At 43.1% G+C, this 18,557-nt stretch overlaps 1 protein-coding gene across 1 annotated transcript; it reads right to left on the reverse strand.

The window, feature by feature from the left end:
• Positions 1-1,585: 1,585 nt before the first annotated feature.
• Positions 1,586-12,282, reverse strand: hmgcra (3-hydroxy-3-methylglutaryl-CoA reductase a). The gene is made up of 20 exons (XM_026186498.2): positions 12,025-12,282; positions 11,553-11,726; positions 11,363-11,474; positions 11,196-11,283; positions 11,028-11,112; positions 10,841-10,946; positions 10,209-10,315; positions 10,007-10,123; positions 9,767-9,927; positions 9,241-9,494; positions 9,006-9,166; positions 7,476-7,670; positions 6,392-6,550; positions 6,050-6,207; positions 5,855-5,960; positions 5,219-5,389; positions 3,976-4,116; positions 3,652-3,810; positions 2,590-2,744; positions 1,586-1,877 (listed from the first exon to the last, which is right to left on the reverse strand). The coding sequence occupies exons 2-20, from the start codon at positions 11,712-11,714 to the stop codon at positions 1,826-1,828; spliced, it is 2,649 nt and encodes an 882-aa protein (XP_026042283.2). The 5' UTR covers positions 11,715-11,726; positions 12,025-12,282; the 3' UTR covers positions 1,586-1,825.
• Between the last annotated feature and the right edge of the window lie 6,275 nt (positions 12,283-18,557).

Below are 18,557 nucleotides of genomic sequence, written 5' to 3' on the forward strand. Positions count from 1 at the left end.
TTTATTTCCTATCTTATTCATAGCCTTTTCCTTTTTTTTCTTTAGGTCACGAGCAGTTGTCCAAGCATTTCACTACATATCGTACTGTGTATGACTGTGTACGTGACAAATAAAATTTGAATTTGAATTTAAAAACTATGGCTGTCATAACCTTTAGTTACTTTCCCATCATAAAGCAGGGTTCGACATAAGGTGCATCACATCCCTCCTCCCTGCATCAGTCCTGCAGGGTCCTGCAGTCCTGTGGGCCCCGGCTGTTGGGACTCTGCAGGATCTCGTCACACTTTAGTGTCTGATGTACATGATTTAAGAATCCTCTTTTGCACACTCTCAGTCTTACTTACTCATTGTTGCATTTAACTTTTATCACAGCTCAGTCAGATTGGATGTGGAGCGTCTGTGAACAGCAGTTTTCGAGTCTTGCCACAGATGTTCGGTGTGATTTAGACCCAGTACGTGGATATTCTTTGATATAAACCATTACATTGTCTGCTGGAAGGTCAATCTCCACCTCCTTTGCAGCCTCCAACAGGTTTTCTGCCACATGTTTAGCTCCATCCAACTTGATTATCTAATTAGGTGACTTCTAAAGGCCACTGATATCACTGGGTTTTGTTTAGGGGTATCAGAGCACAGGGGGCTGAATACACAACACAATTTTCAGATTTTCATCTGCTTAAATTACTTAAGGGATCCAGAAAATGGAGCTCTCAGAAATGAGGAAAAGAAACAGACCAATGAGGAGGCTCGTGGATGCAGTGATGAAGGGCATGCAGTGGGTGAGGAAGAGGGTGACGACCTTCTGTGGGCGACCCTACAGAGAGCAGCTGAAAGAAGAAGAAACAACAGGCCAACTGACTGACCTCCACCACCAGCACCATGAGCGATGTGTGATGGGGTTTGTCATGGTCCTGAGTCTTTGGGGCTGGGGAGGTGTTGCTGTTCTGGTTCTCTGTACGGGTTTGGTCCTGACTTCATCTGAGTCCACTGATTCCCAGCCTGGGTCTCTCTGCTGTTTCCCTGTTTTATTTTGATAGTCTCCTCTCTAATTCTAATCTGTGATTTTGCTTCCTTTGATCTGGATTAGTGTCAGCTGTGGGCTGTTCCCTTTGTTGTCCGTTGTGAGCTCCCTCGTGGTGCGTGACCTTCTGTCAGCCTGTAACTCAGCTTCGTTCCAGTTTTGTTGCTTTGCCATTTCCAGCACATAAAGCTGTGGTTAAGCTTGTGTGTTATGATTTCTTCTGTGGGATCCACACATGTCTGCAGCAGCAATGCTAATGTTGCTGTCACGTGTGCGATTATGGTCAAAGGCAGTCAGCTACTGTTGCATTACCACATGTGCTTTTACTTTTGTGCAGTATTGTAGTGTTTGTGTCAGGATGTGGACACGTTTTTATAAAACCAGCCAAATGTAATCAGTAGTTCTCGAAGGCTGAAGTGCAGACTGAATGTTTAACAGCTGAAACGTGTCCTTGTTAGACAAGGAAATGAAATAATTATGAAGCATAAAGTGTGATAAACAGCATGTCTCACACATCAGTGACCCGTATGATGGTATTTGTATTCACAGCTCACAGACTGGACGTAGGAGGGGAGGCATTTTAATTTGACTCCAGTGGGCTGTAAAGCTTACATCATTCTGCTGAAATAAAAGAAGTCATGAACTGATTGTTCATGTAAACATACGGATTCATCCTTTAATGTCAGAATAGAAACTGCTGAGCAGAAAGTCTCTTTGATTTGAATCGTCTTTAAGGTCAGTGATGAATCACTCGCCCCTTTCCGATTGGCCACGTGAGTTTTCCCAGCAGACCCAGCTGTTCTTTCACGATGCTTCCCTGGTGCACGTTCCTGCCTCCTGCAGGTTTACCTTCGACCTGTGAACAGAAGAGTCAGAACAGGTGCCATCATGGCGTCGTTGCACCAAAACAAAGACAGAATAGATTCATTAGATCTCTGTGGTTGGTAGAATTAAATAATGATTATTGACATTCACATTTTAAATATAACACAATCATTGAAATGAATTATTCATTATTACAATTCATTATAGGGAATTCTTCTGATTTGGACAACACTGTGACAGCCCTGCAATATCAGGAGCAGCTCAATAACACAAATCAGTCTGCTTGCTTCAGTGAAGTGCAGCGCTTCTGTTTGACTGGCTGTAGATAAAGAATCATTAGGTGAGAGTTTGTACAAACACAAATACAAATTAGTCTAAGAAGGTGGTTCCCAAACTGTTTCTGCAAGGCCCCCCTTTGTCCTACGAGAACCCCCCCATCGAGACACACACACACACACACACACACACACACACACACACACACACACACACACACACACACACAGACACACACACACACACACACACACACACACAGACACACACACACACACAGACACACACACACACACACACACACAGACACACACAGACACACACACACACACACAGACACACACACAGACACACACACACACACACACACAGACACACACACACACACACACACACACAGATTTTGTTTTTAAATCCCATTGCAGTTTATAATGACGTAACTCCAACACTGGATTACAGGCTCTTACCTGTTGTGGGTCATGTGACTCTTGACCAGATGCCCAGCAGCCAGAGCAGCCATCAGTGAGAGCTCTCCAGCGAGTACGGTGGCACACACGATCCTGGCCAGCTGTCGGGCGTTCTCACCTGGACAGTCCTGACTGGCTCCTTGCACACCCAGCATCTACACACACATGAACACACAAGTTATATGGCAACCAAATCCTTCCACGGATGCAGCTTTGAATGAAACAGTGCTGCTAATCCATTTATCCATGTAAGGATCTAAAAACCACACGACTGTGACATGTTTGTGTCACTGTGCACCAGCACGCCATATACCTCTGCTCACACTTGCACTTGGTCCTATTTTTAGTTGTGACTCACTGCAGACGCACAGGTACAACAACAGACTGTGCAAACTAAAAACAGTCGTCATGGAGACACGGTCCAAGCTGAAATCCAAAATGTTTTGTTTTTACGGACACTGCTGGACATTTAACATCTGCATAAAGTAAATGTGTGGCGTGTTCACTGTGTGTGTTTAATAAAAGGTGCTCGGGGACACGTGTCACTGATTTGTAATCGTCCAGACAGACACGAACTGGGAGGGAAGCAGAAATAAAAACTGTCTTTATTGAATCAAAGTCTTTTTGAAAAGAGCTTTGAAAGGATTGTTGAGGAAGCTACGCCTGCTTCAGTGGAACGTCATTGTTTTCACTTTTCCTGCTGCAGATGACCGACTGTAAACGGGTTTGCTTTGTTTCTCTCCCGTCATCTTAGCTAGCAGCCTGCTAAACTCTTTTCACGTGACTCACTGATCTACTGTCACAGCAGCGAGTTACACGACTGACAGTTTTTACGGCCTCTTACTTTGTGCTCACCCTGCAGGCTTCCCTCCTGCTCAGCTCTTCATGCACTCAGACCGTGCACCACGCATCCATCAGTCATTGTCATTACTGACACCTCTAACTGAACAATATTACATGATCCTAAACATCTAACAGTTGTGTAACCACTTCAAAATGAAAAGGACTGCCCAGTGTTAACTGTTGATCTTCGGTTGCTTGACATGCTTGATGTGCTCGTACCTGCAGACAGGCCTGTTGTGGAGGCAGGTTGGTCCCTCCTCCTACAGTGCCCAGCTCTATAGATGGCATAGTACAGCAGATGTGCAGGTCGTCTCCTGCTGGGCCTGACGGCTCCATGAGGGTGATGCAGTTACTGCTGCCTACTGACTGAGCTGGGTCCTGTGTGCACACACACACACACACACATTAACACAGGACACACACACACACACACACACACACACACACACACACACACACACACACACACACACACACACACACATTAACACAGGACACATGGGAATAGCTGTGATGCACAGCATTTCCTCACAGGTCATTTACCTGTCCACATGCTATGTAGATGGCTGTGACCAGGTTGGCTGAATGTGCATTAAAACCTCCGATGCTTCCTGCCATGGCTGAACCCACCAGGTTCTTGTTGATGTTAACTTCCACCAGAGCCTCTGTGCTTGTTTTCAAAACCTGAAGGGAGCGAGACCGAGACAGCAGCATGAAACGCTGTCGTCCTTTTACAAACCATCAAAGCGATTCATGAAAAGTGCAGCCACGGTTTGCTTCCAATGAGCTACATCAGAGACCTGACAGGTGGAGCTGTTCTCAAACAGCGAGTCGTTGTTAAATGACAACAGGAAATACTTTAAATACTTTTTAAAATTCAAATCTTTTCAAATGAAAATAGAATTTTAGATGTGAGTGTAGTGTTTCGATTAAAGACGAGTCTCTGCCAGAAAGATGTTCTTCATGTAGGTTAAATCATAAACACCTTCATTTACAAACTGCATGCTGTCTTTGTCTAAAGTTTACATTCGTTTAATGATCGGAAACATTGGGGTGTGACAAACATAAATACACGAGGGCCAAACACTTCTCACCCCACTGTGCACACAGTAGTGATTCTTTGTGACACAGTACTGCGTGCACTCTCACAGTATTGTGTTATAAAGAATGTGATTCTGAAGTTCAGTGTTTTGTGCCGCAGAAAATAAAAAAGCACTGAATGATTGATCAGATCAACATGTTTGACTCAAACTGTGGAGGAAGATCCTGTCAGACTAAGAACAGCAGAGAGTTTAAATATCAGCGTCATTTTTCAAGTCCTCGAAACTCTTCTGGACATTCAAATAGTTTTTTTCCTGTGAACAAACTGTGGTTCAGCTCAGCAGGTCCCCCAGGAGGACACTGGAGTCTCCAGATGGGACACACCCAGTGACTCATAGGTAGCACAGGTAAAGAACTCTAACTGCACCTGGTGGGTAAAACCACACAGTTGTGCTCTGTGACGTCATCCTGTTAGAGAGACGATAAAGGTCCATCAGACTTCTGAGTGTTATGATCAATAATTTTGAACTTAGATCCTGTTTCTTCAGTTTTGTGTGACAAATTGAATCCTGTTTTCTGTCAGACTGTTTTTAACCCTTAAAGTTGTGCTTAGATTTAATGCTTCTCTAAAAAGCAGAGTCAGTACGTGCATCTTCTAAAGTGAAAGTTTGCTTCACTGCAGGTTTCTGCTGAAACTCTATTGGCAGACAGTTAGTCCCAGTAAAGGTTACACAGTGCTTCCTACCTCTCTGACCACCTTGGCAGGGATGGTGGCTTCGCAGACAGCAGACTTTCCCCGGCCCTCGATCCAGTTGATGGCAGCTGGCTTCTTGTCTGTGCAGTAGTTCCCACTAACAGCCACCACCTGCAGCTCTGGGAAGTGCTGCTGCAGTACCCTCAGAGCCTCCTCTGTGCCCTGCGGGTAGATCAGATTCATCACGTATGGTTGCTACGTCATAAATGCATCTGACACAGCGACGCAGGTTCATGTTGAGAAACGCTGATCCATCTAAAACAGTGTTTCCAGAAGTGCTGAATAAGAACCTTTGTTAATCCAGTATGAGTGAGCACTGGGTGATGGTGTAAGTAAATGGTAAATGGCCTGTATTTGTATAACGCTTCACTTAGTCCCTAAGGACCCCAAAGCACTTTACACCACATCCACCCATTCACACACACACACACACACTGGTGATGGAGCTACATTGTAGCCACAGCCACCCTGGGGCGCACTGACAGAGGCGAGGCTGCCGGACACAGGCGCCACCGGGCCCTCTGACCACCACCAGTAGGCAACGGGTGATGTCGCAGAAATCCCTTTAACAAAACAACACGTGTGTTTCTCCACATTAAACGAAGCTGCAGACACGACCACAGTTACCTTAGAGATCATGTTCATCCCCATCGCATCTCCAGTCTTTGAATGGAAGCGGATATAAAGATTTCTCCCTGCCAGACCCACCAGCAGCTTCTGAAGCCTCGCAAACCTGCAGACAGCAGTCCTCCATCACACAGGAACAACACACACTGCAGACACACAAACAGACACACAAACACACACTGCAGACCAGTTTACCTGCTGGTGTTGTCAAAGGCGGCTTTGATGGCCTGAAAACCGTGGGTGCTCTCCAGCCAGGCTTTGACTTCAGCAGCACGGCAGGCAGAGGGCAGTCTGACTACAGGGCCCCGAGTCATGCTGTCAGCCAAGATACGACTACGGGCTCCCCCACCCAGCTACACACACACACACACACACACACACACACACACACACACACACACACACACACACACACACACACACATATATATGGTAAATATCGACACATGGTTCACAGTGTTTTCATATACTGCGTTCATGCTGTAACTCGTCCTGCAGCACATGCAGAGTAGCAGTAACAACACATGCAACACTCACTGCGATTGCTCGACAGCCGCGGTTGGTGCTGGCGACCAAGCAGCCTTCTGTAGTTGCCATGGGAACTTGGAACTGTTTCCCATCCAGAAATAGTGGTCCAGCCACACCCACAGGTACGGGCACATAGCCAATCACGTTCTCACAGCAGGTGCCGACAACCTGGGAAACAAGGGCTGTGTTCAAAATAACTTAGTGACATTTTATTTTAAATCTAAGAATTGATGTTTGGACCAAAATAGTTTCTCAGAAAATTAATACTGTACTGGGAATCACCACCACATCCCAGTAAATAAGGTGAGAGAAAAGAACGTGAGAACTTTATTAATCTCAGAGGAAATCATTTGGTCACAGGTGCTTCAGGACAGTAAGAACAGCAACTAAAATAAGTAACACAGATACAGCAGAGCAGCTGTAATCATAAATGTCCCAACACATTACACACAGCTAACATATACAGTGGGTCACGCTGAGACGGCCCGCTCATTATACTGACTGTGTACTTTTCAGTGTGTACAGTTCTTGTAGTGTGTACGTGTGCTCCTCCTGTACGACGTGATGCTCCATCATGTTGTCACCTGTGCGACTGTAAATACACCTGAGCTTTCCTCCCACTGCTCTGTGGGTCAGGCTGCAATGCTCTGTGTTCATTAATGTTACAGTTATATTAATAATTATAAATGGTAATGATCAGTATAACTAGGCTCACATGGTCAGATGTTGCAGTTACAAGTGTTTGTTTTAATAAAGCTTCTGTTGAGTTTTTTAACCTTAAATGACCTTTGACCTTTTGTTTGATCTGTTTGGTGCCTGTTTTCTTTGTTTTACCCAGCGCTTTGTCACTTCCTGTTTATCAAAACAAACTTTACTTTATAAACAAGACTTTGCTATGATGTGTGTGAACAGTCATTACAGTTGTGTGGTGATAGCTTATAACAAAGAATGTGTAACAGGTACAACACACTACTAAAGTCTTCCTCCTGTCCTTGCCCCGTGGTAAGGCCCTTTGCTTGAAATGTTGAGGTAAGTTTGGAGCAGTTCAGGCAGAAATTAGACGACAACAGAGGAGAACGTAGTTGTGTCTCACCTTCGAGTAGTCATAGTTTGTGTACGGTAAAGAGGAGAGCGCAGAGGAACAGGGAAGCTTGGTTGATAACATTTTTCTTCTAATGGCCACGCCTCGCTCTGTGGTCTCCATGATGGCTTCCAGTTTGTAGGCAGGGATGTGTTTAGAGCTGACCAGGAGCATCACCTCAGCATCACTCAGGAAACGAGGGCCCAGCTGCAACAACCAGACTCACGGTCAGTTATAGTCTGCGCAGACCAGACACTGGGGATTTACTTTAAATACATGATAATAAAATAATATACAGTAAGATAATAAAATAATATACAGTAAGATAATAAAATAATATACAGTAAGATAAAATAACTAAAAGACTGAAATAATTCTGAAACGTCTTCATAAACATGTCATTTTCCCCCCACAACAAATAAACATTATGGAAAACAGGTCATAGCCAGTTCATTAAATGATGATGACTGTTGGCATTGACACCATACATGCTGCTTATATAAATATCTACACAGTCCTAACTCAGCAGTAAATGCTGTGGACTACATGCACGCTGTGGTCAAACATTCACTAATTCATTGAATTTCATGGTAATTTGGTTTAATGTTACTTTGTAAGCTGCACGTCGGCCACATGATTCCTGCATCATTGGCAGAGTTTATTTAAAGTAGCTGCTGTGTGTATGAGTACTTTTGACCCCGTGTTTGTACTTTTACCACACAAATGACAGAAAATTCAAACTTGTGAACCAAATTCTTGTTTTTGAAAATCTTTCCAGTTGGAAAAAGAACAGTTCAAAGACATCAATGCGTCTGAGGTTACCGTGGCGTCCGTGACGAGTGTGTGTAAACTGCAGCTCTACAATCACTGCAGATCACACCTTTGTGCAGGTATTTTCTCTTTAAGTAGAGGTGATCTGTTTAACTTATCAAACTGCAACTGAACGAGGTGGAGGTAGGCGGGGTCAGGTCTGCTTTAAAGTGAAGGCAGTCCCATCTTGTAGCTGCAGTTAGCTGCTCTTACTAAATCAAAAGTTGAAACTTTTTGTGGGCTTGTCAGTCTTCCTGTGATAAAGCTGAACCGTTTCAACTGAAAGGGAAACGACATGAGTCAGAAAAGATGAGGAAGGACAAACATGTCAATGGCCTCCACCTGGAAACACTTCCTGTTTGGGGGCCATTGTTTTCCCCTCTTCTCCACATTCACACCAAAGCCGCTGAGGCCGACACCCTCGACTACCTACCTGATGAGGTCAGTAACTTGATTCTATACTCTGATTGAAACGAGCTCCTTTCATTACCAACAACATAACATGTTATGTCAGCATAAGTGCGTTCAAAGCAACATAACGACCCTGAAGTCCAGCACATATACAACTGATGCCTGAGCAGATATGTGTGGGAAATTATTAGCATTCTTTAAAAGATCACAACTGATGGCAACAGTTTTAATATCGCATGATTCGAAACAAAGAAAATGACTCAACGTTTGTGAACGAGTTTTTCGAAGACGGGCTTCAGCGATTTGCGTCTAATGGCTGACCTTAGGGTCGTTGAGGATGGTCACACAGTGGTTCAGGTCTCTGGGCTTTTGGGGGAGCATGTTCTCCGTGCTCTCAGACTTGGATTCTTCTTCCCTCGTTACAAAGAAGCTCCTTGGATGATGATCGTTGTCGGCAGCAGACAGGGGCCGGATAACCTCGTCTAGGATAACAAGGTTGAATTTGATAACAAAGCGCTAACAAGTCCGTCTGTTTTACCACTATCAGTAGACACACCTCTCTCCTCCTTATGGGCGGGTCCTGGAACAGCCATGGTGTGAGCGGGGGCGTGGCATCGTGACGTAACTAGATCCTCCCTGCAGCAGGGCTCAGATGGGGATGGAGGATTTAGGGTGTGTGTGGAAAGGGAGATGGGGTTCTTCAGTGACAGCGTGGATTCCATCTCAGCCTGTTCAAAGAAGATGTACTTGATAGCCAGCAGCAGGGCCAAGAGCAGACAGATCATTTGCTCTATGTCCATAGTTATCATCCTGTAAGGTAAGATGAAGAGGAACATGTTTCACTTCACAAAAGCACGACAACAGGAATGTCCAGGAAAACTCTGCAATTCCATTATGAACACAAACACAAAGCACAGGTGACCCTGACCACCCATCTCTTCACAGAACAGAGTTTTTGCCCTTTATGTCTCACACAGAAAGTCTCATACGTTCAGCAGCTCAACAGCATGTGCAATGCTCCATGGGGCAGTTATCACAACTGTGCGAACGTTAAATTAAAACAACTTAAACTACTGCATCACCTCGTGAGGTAGAACTGCCAAAGAGGTTTATCCGGCTCAATTCTCCTGGGTGAGAAGTGGTCCAGCTCCATGCCGACCCCGAGCATGTCCACTGCAGAGTTTATGGACAATGGTTCAGCAATCCAGCGGCTGTGAGCATGAACCATGGCCAGGCCGAGAGACTGAACGTGGAGCAGAGACAAACATTACACAATTCTTCAAATAAAGACAAAGACACTAAGTAACCCGTTAGAAGCTTACCATGATCATTTTGACCCTCTGTGTTACAGGATTGGGTTTGTTGTCCTCCTCCTCCATTGCTCTGGACAAATCGTTGAGCTGCCAGATAGGATGGCCCCCCTGACTCTCGCGGGACAGCTGAACGAACAAATAACAGGAACAATCAAAGAAACCCGCACAAACATCAACATGTCAGACACATGCAGGAAAGCTGTGCCCTTACCTCCAGCAACAGGGAAACACATGCTGGGAAGAAAGTCATGAACACAAAGTAGTTGGCCAAGACAGACATGCATCCAAAGCAGCACATGATTTCCAACTGCCTTACACCTGCAAGACACCACACAGATATCCGCTCGACAACAAGTCACACCTCTATAGCATCATAATCACAGAAAGGCGTTATTCACTTTCTACAGCAACACTCAGTTTCTAAAGTCTGTCCACTATTACAACAGCAATGATAAATTCAGCGTAGTGTCCAGTTTGGTGACCTGTGGGGGAAGAAACCACACCTGGCACTAATGTGCAGTCACACAACCTTTGATCTGATTACTAATGTAGTTATGTCCAAATGATTTCACATATAGAAGAAAACTTGTGATTAATAGTCAAACATGTGGGAAACTCAACTGGTGCTAAAGTGACCAGACATAAATACACGACAGCTTCCAGCAAGCTGTGAAAACAGATGATTCAAACAGTGCTTACTTCACAGCAACGTAAAAGTGGCTTCAGGTTACATGTAAAACAGTATGTTTGTGTCTGACATCGGTTCATGGAAACTGTGGAAAACAAGCTCAGGAACCCACAAGCTAGTCTCTCCTAATGCGAACACCCAACAGGAGCACATACCTGACATGGTTCCCACTCCGATCACTAAGCATTCCACCAGAGCATCCAAAGTAAAGGCAGGTCCAAGTACCGCCATCCCATGAGCAATGTTATCCCTCACTTCATCCTGAAAACATATGAGTGACATATCAGTTTCTCCGCTGCTGTTAGGATGTGGCAATAAAAACCAAAATATAATAGTGCATACCTGAGAACTGGAGCTCAAGGCAAACTTGGCGAGAGCGCATGCTTTGGAGAGGTCGATGAGAAGCAGAAAGAAGGGCAAAGCCTCACTGAAAGACAGGATCAAACTCTTTATCGCACGTTTCTGAAAGAGCTCCTGAAAAAAGGATCTTTTTATCGAGTGTGTCCTTACTTGAGGCCAGTGAGCTCCTTATCAAGAAAGTGAATGACAACTGTGCTGAATACAAAGCTGGAGAAGATGGTGAAAAGGCCAGCGATGCCTACAGGAAACGCAGACGGAGTCAGGTCAAAAGGGAGAAACATCACCGGCATGTCCTACAAACACACGAGCACTGATACCTAAAATATATTTGGACCCCAGCTGTCTCAGGTTCTGGAACTGGAAGTAAATATAGACGATGGCGATACAACGCGTAATGGTGAGGATGATGACGTCACTGCTCAGAATCTCCTGCAATAATAAAAAACAATAGAATTAATAGAATAAAATCGCACCACTTGTTATTATTGACACTGATCCTTTGCTCACCTCTGTTTTGGGGCAGTCGAAGTTCCAGCCACATATCTGGTCATTCCCAGTGAACATGTTCATGGACATCATGCAGACAGTGAGGGTGACTGTCCCCACAATCACCTCCCAGGGGTGAGAGGCCACCACGAGCCCGTGGGCACGGAACACGCGGGTCAGCATGCTGCAGCGGGGCTACAACATAACACATGTAAACCGAAGAGCTTCCCGAGGATGCCCGATGATAATCTGACAGTTTGAAACGGGATCGATTGGTTTGATTTCTACAGCGTCTGGTCAAAAGCGCTTAATACGTTAAGATAACAGCCCGTAGAAATGGTTACTGACAGGGTTCGGTTTTACACCACAGCTATTTTAAAGTGCTAAATAAGAAACTTTATTTATACGATTTCAATAAGTCAATTACTCATATAAACCTGCAGGTTATTGTTATTTTGCTAGTAAAATGTCGTTGTGTGAGTGACTGACTTACCTGGTAAGAAGATGATTATGGAGGTCCGATTAACAGCGCGACGTGCAGGAGATGTGAAGCTGCAGATTACACTGCGCTTCACCTCCCAGTGTCACCACACCGATGGAACCATGGCACGCTATGGTGTCATGCAGCACTTCCACCTATCAGCTCCGTCTGACGCTTCGCTAGCGTCGTTGCCCCGCCCCGTTTCCTAGGCGACAGTAGTACTAGGGCATGGCTAAAGCTAAAACGACTAATCTCGCCACACACACCAGGCTGTATGTAAAGATCACGGCATGTTAGTTAGCTGTCAGGCTTTAGAGTCCCCCTTTTATTTCTTTTAAATAAATTAAAACAAAACCTATCAAAATTTTAAACGAATATCCTCATTTTTGGCTCTTATTTTTCTTAAAAACAAAAATAAGGTTAAAAAAATCTGGTAATTCTTTGTTTTTACATTCATCGGGCCCCAATATGACCAAATATCAAAGAGAAATTAAAAATGCTGCTGTGGAAGAGTTCAGGTCTTAGGAGGTTAAATAACACATTCTAACCGCGATGTAGTACCAATATAGCGGCACCATTTGAATCCAACGGACCGGGGTTATGGAGCGACCCTAAATACAGGAGGGAGACATGAATGAACTTAGTCCGCTCATACCTGAAGTCTGAAGTCTTTGTTTTTTATTTTAAGCAAAAAAAGTTGACGAAGCTCTAAAGCTTTTGACGTTCATATATATATATATATATATATATATATATATATATATATATATATATATATATATAGCGATCTGCTGGAGCGAGTGGCTCCAGCAGATCCCGGGAGTAACATCGGAGATCTCTGTCCAGAAGAGCGCAGTCCTGGGAACAGCTAAGATACTGCACAGGACCCTCAAGCTCCCAGGCCTCTGGTAGAGGACCCGAGCTTGAAGGATAAACCGCCCGCAGGGGCGTGCTGGGTGTTTTTATATATATATAACACCCATATATATATATACATACATATATATATATATATATATATATATATGTGTGTGTGTGTGTGTGTGTGTGTGTGTGTGTGTGTGTGTGTGTGTGTGTGTCAGATTACAAAAGAGCAAATTCACTCTTTCTTGCCACAAGAGCTAAATAGTAAAGTCAATATGAACTGGCAGCTACAGCGTTGTGTTAATCCGACTGGATTCAGTTTCCACTTCATGACATCAGTCTTCACAGTCACTTCCACTTCAGCTGATTTAGGTTTGGTATTTCATTTTGCAGTATTTCATTAATCACTGTCCTGTTTACAGTTTTTGTCACTGCACTGTAGTGCTCTAAATGTAATGTATTTCATATATATAATCTTGTGTGTATGTTTGAATAGCACAACAGAACATAAAATGTGGGGTCCCTATTTTATCTGAAATTACAGTATAACTATATTTACCTACTAATACTAAGGTATTTACATTAAAAGAAGGGAATAGAGTTATTTTACCTTATCTAACATCCAGGTGTTTAACAGGAAAGGAGACACAAATTGTAAGGAGTTACTGAGTAAGTACTGCTTAGGTTTGTGCATATTCTCCTTTGTCCCACAGGCCATCAGACTGTTTAACTCCTCTCTGGAGGGGAGAGGGAGGGGAAACAGGAGGACAAAGGAGGGAACAACTAAGCTGTAGTGCCTCTTCACCTCACTGTGCAATACTTTTGTTAACAGTCAACGGTGCAATAGACCTCAATACTTGAAATGTGCAATTCACTTGTATTTTTATTTTTATTCCTATTTATCCCCTTTGTATATTTTATTTATATATGTCTCTGTATTTATATATGTGTGTGTATATATATAATATTCTGTAACTCTGTAACTTCTGTTGGTGCTGTGCTTTTTGGAAACCGAATTTCCCAGAGGAACCCACCCGAGGGATTAATAAAGTTTTATCTTATTCAATTGTCTTTTTATATGAAATATAAAAATGATACATTGATAGTTCTCATTATTATATCTGAGCCTGTTTTTATTCACCTTTAATGAAAAACAAAGAACATGAAACACTTCTTAACCGGAAAACGAGCTTTAACTACACAGTGCCAAACAAAACAATCCTTTTTCTAGAGTAACTGTAAATGCAGTAATCTTAATTACTGTGTAAGTCATTTTAAGTACTGGGAAGGACACACAGATTATACTGTAAGTAATTTTGTTGATTTATTTTAATTGTCAGTGAGCCCTTCATTTCCGGGCTCAAAGGTAATTGGACAAATTAAATAAATGAAGATAAAATGTTCATTTCCAATCCTTGGTTGAAAAGCCTTTGCTGGCAGTGACAGCGTGAAGTGTTGAGCTCATGGACATCGCCAGATGCTGGTTTCCTCCTTTTTAATGCTCTGCTGGGCCTTTACTGCAGCGGCCTTCAGCTGCTGTTTGTTTGTGGGCCTTTCTTCCAAAGGTCAGTCTCAATGCTCAGCTCAGTTAAGATCAGGTGACTGAGCTGCCCACACAAGAATTTTCCACTTCTCTGCTTTAATAAAGTCCTGGGCTTAAGCCCAGGTTGTTTTGTCAGAAGCCCGGGGTCTTTTGGAGTGTAATTTTTTCATAGTTAGATGCCTGGCTGACAACTGTATAAAGCAAAAACTACACACAATATTCGAAGCACATAGTGCACACTGTGGGAATTTACGACTGTGCGTGAATCCCCCCTGATATTGGTATGATCCGAGCTCAGGCACTAAGCGGGGGGGGGGCGGGGCAGCTGCTGCCTGCGAGTGCGCTGTTGGAGAAACGCAGCCAGGCAGACAGAGGAGAACTGAAGTTCGACCAGGTACCAAAGCAAATCATTCGTACTGTACAAATAATGTAAATATGACGGTGAATCACGAAAGATATCAAACTGATCACTTGACCAATATTACGTTACTCGCTCTTCAAGTGAATCAACAAACGGCGAAATGAAAAGCTGAACAACAACAAAGCTGTTTCTTTAGAGAGTCTTAGCTTACATGTGTTTATTTCATATTTTCAGTTGTTTCCCTCCACGGCTAAACAAAGCGTTTCAGTAATGCACTGATATACAAGAATGGACATAAGGAGCTTCTTTCAAAGAAAAACTCAGGTAGATGTTATTTTATATATTATGCTTTGTATGTTGTTCAGTATAAAATAAATAAATATTGAAATATCTTTTGAATTAGTTAAATGTCAGAATAAAGAGAGACAGAGCTTCTATTTTTTATCACTTTCATCAAATGTAGGAGTACATGTACACTAAGTTTAATGTTAATTAATAAGAAACTGCAGACGATTCCATCCTGAGCTGAAGAAGCTTCTGATAGGTTCGTAGAGTCCATGTGAGTAAACTGGTGGCACAGCTGTGGATGCATATAAGGCAAAACACAGAGCCTGTTTCTGTGACATGGGAACATCAAGAGATGTCAACAAAACACCAGGAAGAGAACTGTGGAGCTCCATAAGTGTGGCTCAGTTTGAATACAATTTGGTGCCATTTACAATTAAGAAATACAGATTTTCTCTCTTTACTCTTAAAGTTAACAAATATGTTTTTATATTTATCAACCTAAAAAAAATAAACATTTAGTCTAATTTGATGTTACAATTAAAAAAGTGTTTGTGTGTAAATATCTGGTTTCAACTGTATATTTGACGATTGTCAGCACAAAGAAGGAGAGAGGAACACACAGAGAGAGGTGAAACAAGAGTAGGTGAGACTCACATGTTAGTCAAATGGTTGTTTACCAGAAGTATCACCGTATCACAGGTCCTCATGTATCTCGTACCTAGTGTTTCTTTTTAGGTTTACTATTTTTCAAATTCTGTATTTATTAAGTTCTGCAGGCTTGTTTGCACAACAAGGATAAATAATTATATAAACTTTTCTCAATCTAAATATTGGACTTTGGTAGAATTAAAAAATAAGTGTAGTGCAGGTCTATGATGATTTTTAGTGCTGCTATCATCTAGTTCTGATTCTGGTTCTGTCTTGGTTAAGTCCTCAGTAGTCCTGATTTTGAACTGTTGTAGTCCTGTTTTAATTCCGGATCAGTTCTGGGTCTGGTTGAATTGGGGTTTAGTCCCTGTGTCTTGATACAGCCCTGATTTTGTTCTGCCTAGCTGCTTAATTAAAAACCTAGCTTAAGGTGTCCTGTATATGTGATATATTTTTTTCCTATATGAAGTCATTCTTTTTTGAACAAAACTCAAAACAGAGCCAATTAATCTTTCAGTCATTTCTACCTATTCTACCTATTCTAAAAAAAAAAAAATCCCACATGCATACTACCCTTTAGGGCTAAGCCCCAGGTGTTTCAAATGTCTGGCTCCGCCTCTGCTACAGAGTCAGTTAATAAAGTTGGAGTGAGACATTGAGACCTCTCCTGTCGTTATTACATACCTCCACATTGGTGACCCCCACATTGGTGGCCTGGAAGCATCGGCTGCTGCCGGACTTCCACCTCCGCCGATGGCTGCGTTTGCTGTAGCGCTTAAATTGCCGGATTTTTGGCTTCACGACCCTCCTTTATGGTTCGTGCACGTAGAAGCTCAGTTTGCTCTTCGTGGAGTTTCAGCCGACGATACTAAATACCAGAGGTGGGACCAAGTCATTGTTTTGCAAGTCTCAAGTATTTATCCTCAAGTCACAAGTCAAGTCTCAAGTAATGTCAGGCAAGTCAGAGTCAAGTCTCAAGTCACTGGTGTAACAGTCCGAGTAAAATCACAAGTCTGAAACTTTGAATTTCAAGTCCTTTCAAGTCTTTAAAAAAAAAAAAAAAAAAAGCATGTTGCAGTTATATGCTAAATGTAAATGTTAGACCAGCGGTCCCCAACCCCCGGGCCTCGGACCGGTACCGGTCCGTGAGTCGTTTGGTGCCGGGCCGCGAGAGTTGAGGCTCAGGTGTGAAATGTATGGTTTTCAGGGTTTTTATCGTTTTTATCGTTATTTTGTTATCGTTTTTATCGTTTACTCTGGTTTCCTGGGTCTTTCACGTGTGTTATGAATAAATTTTCTTTTTTTCGGTACCGGTACTAGTTTTATTTTGTTGTATTTATCCGCGACACCTTAAAGGCCGGTCCGTGAAAATATTGTCGGGCATAAACCGGTCGTGGCGCAAAAAAGGTTGGAGACCGCTGTGTTAGACCATGTAATTTTTAAATCTGTGTTTTTCTCAACACATGACAAAATAGTGAACTTAGAAAATATACACAAATTGTGAAATTGCACCTCTATAAAATGCAGCTCAATTAAACCTAGCTCCAAGAATAATTTTCACCGACAGTTCTGAGATAAGCTGCATGTTATTCTTGGATGCGGTTGTAGGACCGGCTTTAAAATCGCATGACAAAAATATCATACACATTAAAAAAAAAACTGTATCTCCAATGGAGCCTGGACAACATTTGCTAGTTAGATGAAGTCAGCTATCTCATCGTAGCAAAAGAGAAGCCCCGCCTACTGTTCTTTATGCAACTTCAACTGTCGGACAAAGTTGGAAGTTGTTCCATATCTTTCTGTGATTCTCTTCTTACATGTTTTGCATGTTGCATTTCGGTTTTTTGTTGACTACTTAATAATTTATGTACCTGAAAAAAATAACTCTTTGCAGCATTTTTGAGCGTTTTTTTTTTTCTTTTAATAAAAACATCTGGTTAATTTGATTGGCTGTGCTACAGCTCACGCACACATATGTACGGAGTGTGGTTTGAATAAATGAATGAATGAATTGAATTAATGGTGCACACTTTCTATATAATATGCGTGTTAACTTTTATATTTGGGTGAAATATCAAGTCTCTTCAAGTAAACCGGTTCAAGTCCAATTCAAGTCCCAGGTCATTGGTGTAAAAGTCCAAGTCAAGTCACAAGTCTTAGAACATCTAAAGTCATAAAATTAATGACTCGAGTCTGACTCGAGTCCAAGTCATGTGACTTGAATCTACACCTCTGCTAAATACCACCATGTGGTGGCCTCACTTGACCCGCTGTCAACCCGCTGCGTGATGACTCTCCTCCGGGACCCCCCAGCCCAGGCAAGTACACCGCCCTCAAGGCGCTGCTGCGGCGTTACTCCCTCTCTGATGCTGAGCGGGCCGAGAAACTCCTTTCCCTCGCGGGCCTGGGCGATGGCACCGCTCTCGAGCTCATGGAGAGCATGCTGTCCTTACTGGCCACGGATGACGGAGGATTCCTCTTCCAGAGCGTTCTCACTCCCGAGGCGTAACATGTCGACGTTTTGTCACGTCCCGCGGCGTTCCTGAGGAACGCGAAAGGAGACCTTCGGCGTTCTTATGGTACGCGGCGGGTTATGGCTGGAATCCAGTGCAATGACGCTCCCGCGGTAATAGACGTTCCAGCCCTGTATTCCAGCCCTAAACCTAACCTTATCCCTAGCCCTAACCATAACCTTATTCCAGACCGTAACCAGGACTTTAATGATGTTAAATAGCGTGTTTCTAAGCGATTTGAAGAAAAAGAGCGAACATGTGTAGGTTCAGTCCAGACGGTTCTCATATTTCCTCTTTTTCCGAGGTCGTCATTTAGGAACGTGGTGGG

The sequence above is a fragment of the Astatotilapia calliptera genome, chromosome 12 (genome assembly GCF_964374335.1).
Source record: "Astatotilapia calliptera chromosome 12, fAstCal68.1, whole genome shotgun sequence".
Classification (NCBI taxonomy): domain Eukaryota; kingdom Metazoa; phylum Chordata; class Actinopteri; order Cichliformes; family Cichlidae; genus Astatotilapia; species Astatotilapia calliptera.

Bases quoted from the DNA above. Each gene is read 5' to 3' on its own strand.
- hmgcra (XM_026186498.2), bottom strand. From the start codon at position 11,714: ATGCTGACCCGCGTGTTCCGTGCCCACGGGCTCGTGGTGGCCTCTCAC. The intron at 10,316-10,840 runs GTATGTGCTCCT...GGTGTCTTGCAG, and splicing joins CGGAGTGGGAACCATGTCAG to GTGTAAGGCAGTTGGAAATC. The intron at 9,928-10,006 runs GTAAGCTTCTAA...CTCCACGTTCAG, and splicing joins AGAGGGTCAAAATGATCATG to TCTCTCGGCCTGGCCATGGT.